Source organism: Culicoides brevitarsis, chromosome 1 (genome assembly GCF_036172545.1).
Source record: "Culicoides brevitarsis isolate CSIRO-B50_1 chromosome 1, AGI_CSIRO_Cbre_v1, whole genome shotgun sequence".
Classification (NCBI taxonomy): Eukaryota; Metazoa; Arthropoda; class Insecta; order Diptera; family Ceratopogonidae; genus Culicoides; species Culicoides brevitarsis.
In genome coordinates this window covers 45,973,875-45,978,245 of record NC_087085.1, presented here as the reverse complement: position 1 = coordinate 45,978,245, position 4,371 = coordinate 45,973,875, and the positions used below count along the sequence as shown (strand labels likewise).

Genomic DNA, 4,371 nt, shown 5'->3' with positions numbered 1-4,371 from the left:
TTGAAAAAAAATTTTTTTGAGAGTTTTACGAGATTTTTTAAGAAAATATTGAGAGTTCTTGTGAAGCGCAAATTTATTAACCTTTGTATTGTTAAGTACCTTTTCTTCATATTGCACATTGCACAACAAAAGTCCTTTTACCGTACAAAAGAACACAATATTGATTATTACTTGACTGCATATTGTTCCCGTTTTTCCTTTTTCCTACTTCTACTGCTATTTGCCGCCATTCACGCAAACAGCAACATTAGTACATGCACGCTAACTACTACTTTAGTCCTTTTCTGTACTAATAAACAGCAGTTATGATTTTAGTATGAAAGAGGGGCGCAACGCGAATAGCTGTTATTCTTGTTCACATAAAAAAATAGTATTTTCGCAAGTTTTCTTTTAAAAAACTTTTAGAAAAATGTCAAATGAATCTACAAAACCATACGAAGAATTGGATCAAATTTCCGCTGATGAGAAATCCTTCTTGAATGCTGTCGATAGAGGCGATATTTCAGGAGTTAGAAGGTAAAAATTTCACGTGACCTACATTTGAACACATTATCGATATTTATGCCTTGTTTTAATGCGGAACAGAATTCTGAAGCAATATCAGGAAAGTAATCACATTAACATCAACACGACAGATTCGCTTGGGCGTTCAGCGTTAATGATCGCCATTGACAACGAAAATTTGGAAATTGTTGAGTTATTGGTAGATCATTGCGATAATACGTATGACGCACTTTTGCATGCCATTTCCGAAGAATTCGTTGAAGCAGTAGAAGTTTTGTTGGATTGTGATAATTTGGAGCCTCGTTCTGTAAGTGAATTTTATTTTTAATTTTATACTAAAAAATAATATTTTTTAAAAAATTAAAAAAAAAATTTGAAAAACATATTTTTTTACCTTTAGGAAAATTCTGATCCAACAAGCACAGATCCGCCATTGGTTTTAGCTGCACATCGTGACAATTATGAAATTATTAAAATTTTGCTCGATAAAGGATATACGTTGCCCATTCCTCATGACATACGGTAAGTAAAATTTTTCAAAAAATTAAAATTAATTGTTTTCCTTTTCAGTTGCGGATGCAGCGAATGTATTTGCAGTCGAATGGATGACTCTCTGAAACATTCCAAAAGTCGAATTAGCGCTTATCAAGCATTATCGAGCCCAAGTTTGATCTGTCTCTCATCAAAAGATCCTATTTTAACAGCATTTGAACTTTCATGGGAGTTACGTCGCTTAAGTAAACTCGAGAACGAATTCAAACTCGAATATCAGAATTTACGTGCAAAATGTATGACATTCACATCTTCGTTGCTCGATCACGTTCGAAGTTCAAATGAGCTTGAAATCATCTTAAATCACGATCCGTATGGACCGCCATATGAACAAGGAGAACGCATGAAGTTAAGTCGTCTCAAATTAGCAGTCAAATTAAAACAGAAGAAATTTGTGTCACACTCGAATGTGCAACAACTCTTGACGAGCATTTGGTATGATGGCTTGCCCGGATTTCGTCGCAAAAATATGGCTTTACAATTGTTGGAAATTCTCAAAATTGGTTTCATGTTTCCCTTTTTATCGATAGTATATATCATTATGCCTCACTCGAAACTCGGCAGTAGCATGCGAAAGCCATTCATTAAATTTATTTGTCATAGCGCCTCGTATTTTATGTTTCTGTGTGAGTAAACAAGCAAAATTTATCAACAAAGGTGTGATTTATCGATCAATATTTTTCATTTTAGTTCTGTTAATTCTCGCATCTCAACGAATCGAAACAATAGTCGGAGGATTATGGGACAACGATGAAAGCGCAACGGGTGAAAAGCTGAAAGATATTCCCATAAAACGTGGCGAAAGCCCAACAATCATCGAATGGGTCATTCTCATCTGGGTTATGGGACAAATTTGGGATGAAGTAAAGCAACTTTGGACTGTAGGGATTCAAGAATACGTCACGGATATGTGGAATATCATCGATTTCGTGACAAATTCGTTGTATGTCGCAACAGTTGCTTTAAGGATCGTTTCATATTGTCAAGTTCGGATGTTGGATAGCGACTCGCATATTCCGCGTGAAAAATGGGATGCATGGGATCCAATGTTGCTTTCTGAAGGACTTTTTAGTGCAGCAAATATCTTCAGTTCATTGAAATTGGTTTATATTTTTTCCGTAAATCCGCATTTGGGACCTTTACAAATTTCCTTATCTCGAATGGTAATGGATATCATCAAATTTTTCTTCTTGTACGTGCTTGTGTTGTTTGCATTTTCAAGCGGATTGAATCAATTGTTATGGTAAGTAAACCTAAAATTAAAAAAAAAAAATGAAAAATTAATAAAAATTATATTTTAAGGTATTATGCGAGTTTGGAAAGAAAACGATGTGTCGACATAACAACGAGTAAAGTCAAATTTCAAGGCACTGATCCGAATGCTTGCTACATATGGAGACGATTTTCAAAGTAAAAATTTTTGAATTTTTTTTATAAAAATTTTGTAACTTTTTTTGTTTTTTAGTTTATTCGAAACTGCACAATCCCTATTTTGGGCTGTTTTTGGATTAATCGATCTCGACAGCTTTGAACTTGAAGGCATCAAAATCTTCACACGCTTTTGGGGAATGTTAATTTTTGGCACATATTCCGTCATTAATATCGTCGTTTTATTAAATTTGCTTGTTGCCATGATGAATCACTCTTATCAACTTATTTTCGATCGAGCTGACATGGAATTCAAATTTGCTCGTTCAAAACTTTGGATCAGCTACTTCGAAGAAGGCGGAACAGTTCCCGTACCTTTCAACATTATTCCGTCTCCGAAGACAATTTGGTACATTATCAAATGGATTCGTCGTGAATTTTGTAATCATTCAAAAATCATCAAAAAGGAGCAAATGAAGACGATCAAAAAAGTTCGTAAAGCAAATGAACGGGATACGCGTTATAAAGATGTCATGCGAAATTTGGTACGAAGATTTATCACAGCAAATCAGAAGAAAACTGATAGTCAAACAATTACGGAGGACGATGTGAACGAAATTAAACAAGATATTTCAGCATTCCGATGTGAAGTTGTTGAATTGTTAAAAAATAGCGGATTACAACAAGGAGGATCTTCAGCGACAAATACAACGACGTCATCTATCGAAGAAAACACGAACAAAAAACGAAAACCAAAAATGCGGAAACTCGTAAAGGGCTATAGCGTTGCTTGTGGCTTCTTAAACTCATCATCTGAAAGTCGTGATAGTTTGGAAAAAATTACTGATGCTGTCAGTTTAGTCGATGACGTGATGTATGCACCCGGATTGACTCCTCGACGACATTTAGTTTTCCCGAATTATGCAAGAACGAAAGAAACCCGATAAATTTTTCGCTGAATTTCTTAAATTAAATTTTATCTTGTTGAGATTGAAACCTTTTAAAGGTATAAAAGTCATTAGAAAATGAAAGTAACAGAGATTTGTTATCAAAAGGTGAATAAAAGGTCTCGTGTTTTCAATAAATTTACAAAATGCTTGGCATAATTGTTAATATATCACGTCGCGTCGTTTTTTTACACCTACAAATATTTGCAACAAATTTCCTTTCAACTGTAATAAATATTTCAAAGAGTATCTAAGCTGATGTAATCTTGACGTTATTACTGCACAGAAAAAAAGACATTTCTAACAACTTTCACTTTTTTAACGACGTACAATTCTACGATATTTCCTGCCAAAGTACTCGTGCAAATAGTATAATAACAAAGGTCTGCACGTTTTTACCTTACCTATCTCCGATGGATATTTTACTTCCTTGTTACTTATTTTTCATTTTGCGGAGAAAAATTATTAATATTGTATAACCCATTAATTCGTCGTTTTTGCCATCCTGATCGCAATTTCTGTCATTGTTTGTCCCTTTCTCGCTGTACTCAATGAGAAGTGCATCGTTGCATCTCTTTCAGAAGTCACTTATGCAATTCTACGGAATAATACAAGCACCAACACATTCAAAAAATATTAAATTCTCTCTTGAATTTACCGGGCATGAGCGATTTTTGTTTCTCTCTTGGGCTGCTTTGCACATGTTCAACGTACAAAGTCACTGCCATTCATAACAAACCGCCGTGTACGTATTAAAGGAGATGATGTGAGAATACACACTGCTTAAAACTGTTTTGATTGTATTTATATAATAGAGAACATGCGGCTGTAGCGCGGAGTTCAATGAACTCGGAAAACGCAGTGACAGCAAAAACAAAGGGGATTTTTCTCCGTAACGTGTGTTCGCCCATCACTGACGACTGTCGTACACACTACATTTCTCTCAGTGAAATTTTTACGAAGGGTACACTATGCTATGTTGTTGTTGATGTTATTATTA

General features: G+C 34.8%; 1 protein-coding gene across 1 annotated transcript; it reads left to right on the top strand.

The window, feature by feature from the left end:
• The first annotated feature begins 409 nt into the window (after window positions 1-409).
• LOC134837938 (transient receptor potential-gamma protein) lies at window positions 410-3,371 on the top strand. The gene is made up of 7 exons (XM_063853335.1): window positions 410-516; window positions 586-811; window positions 905-1,026; window positions 1,075-1,682; window positions 1,747-2,299; window positions 2,359-2,466; window positions 2,522-3,371. Exons 1-7 carry the CDS (start codon window positions 410-412, stop codon window positions 3,369-3,371), a joined length of 2,574 nt encoding a protein of 857 aa, XP_063709405.1.
• Window positions 3,372-4,371: the final 1,000 nt, after the last annotated feature.

Excerpts from the sequence above, each read along its gene's own strand:
- LOC134837938 (XM_063853335.1), top strand. The coding sequence starts at position 410 with ATGTCAAATGAATCTACAAAACCATACGAAGAATTGGATCAAATTTCC. Across the intron at positions 1,027-1,074 it reads CCCATTCCTCATGACATACG|TTGCGGATGCAGCGAATGTA; the intron begins GTAAGTAAAATT and ends TTTCCTTTTCAG. Across the intron at positions 2,467-2,521 it reads ATATGGAGACGATTTTCAAA|TTTATTCGAAACTGCACAAT; the intron begins GTAAAAATTTTT and ends TTTGTTTTTTAG.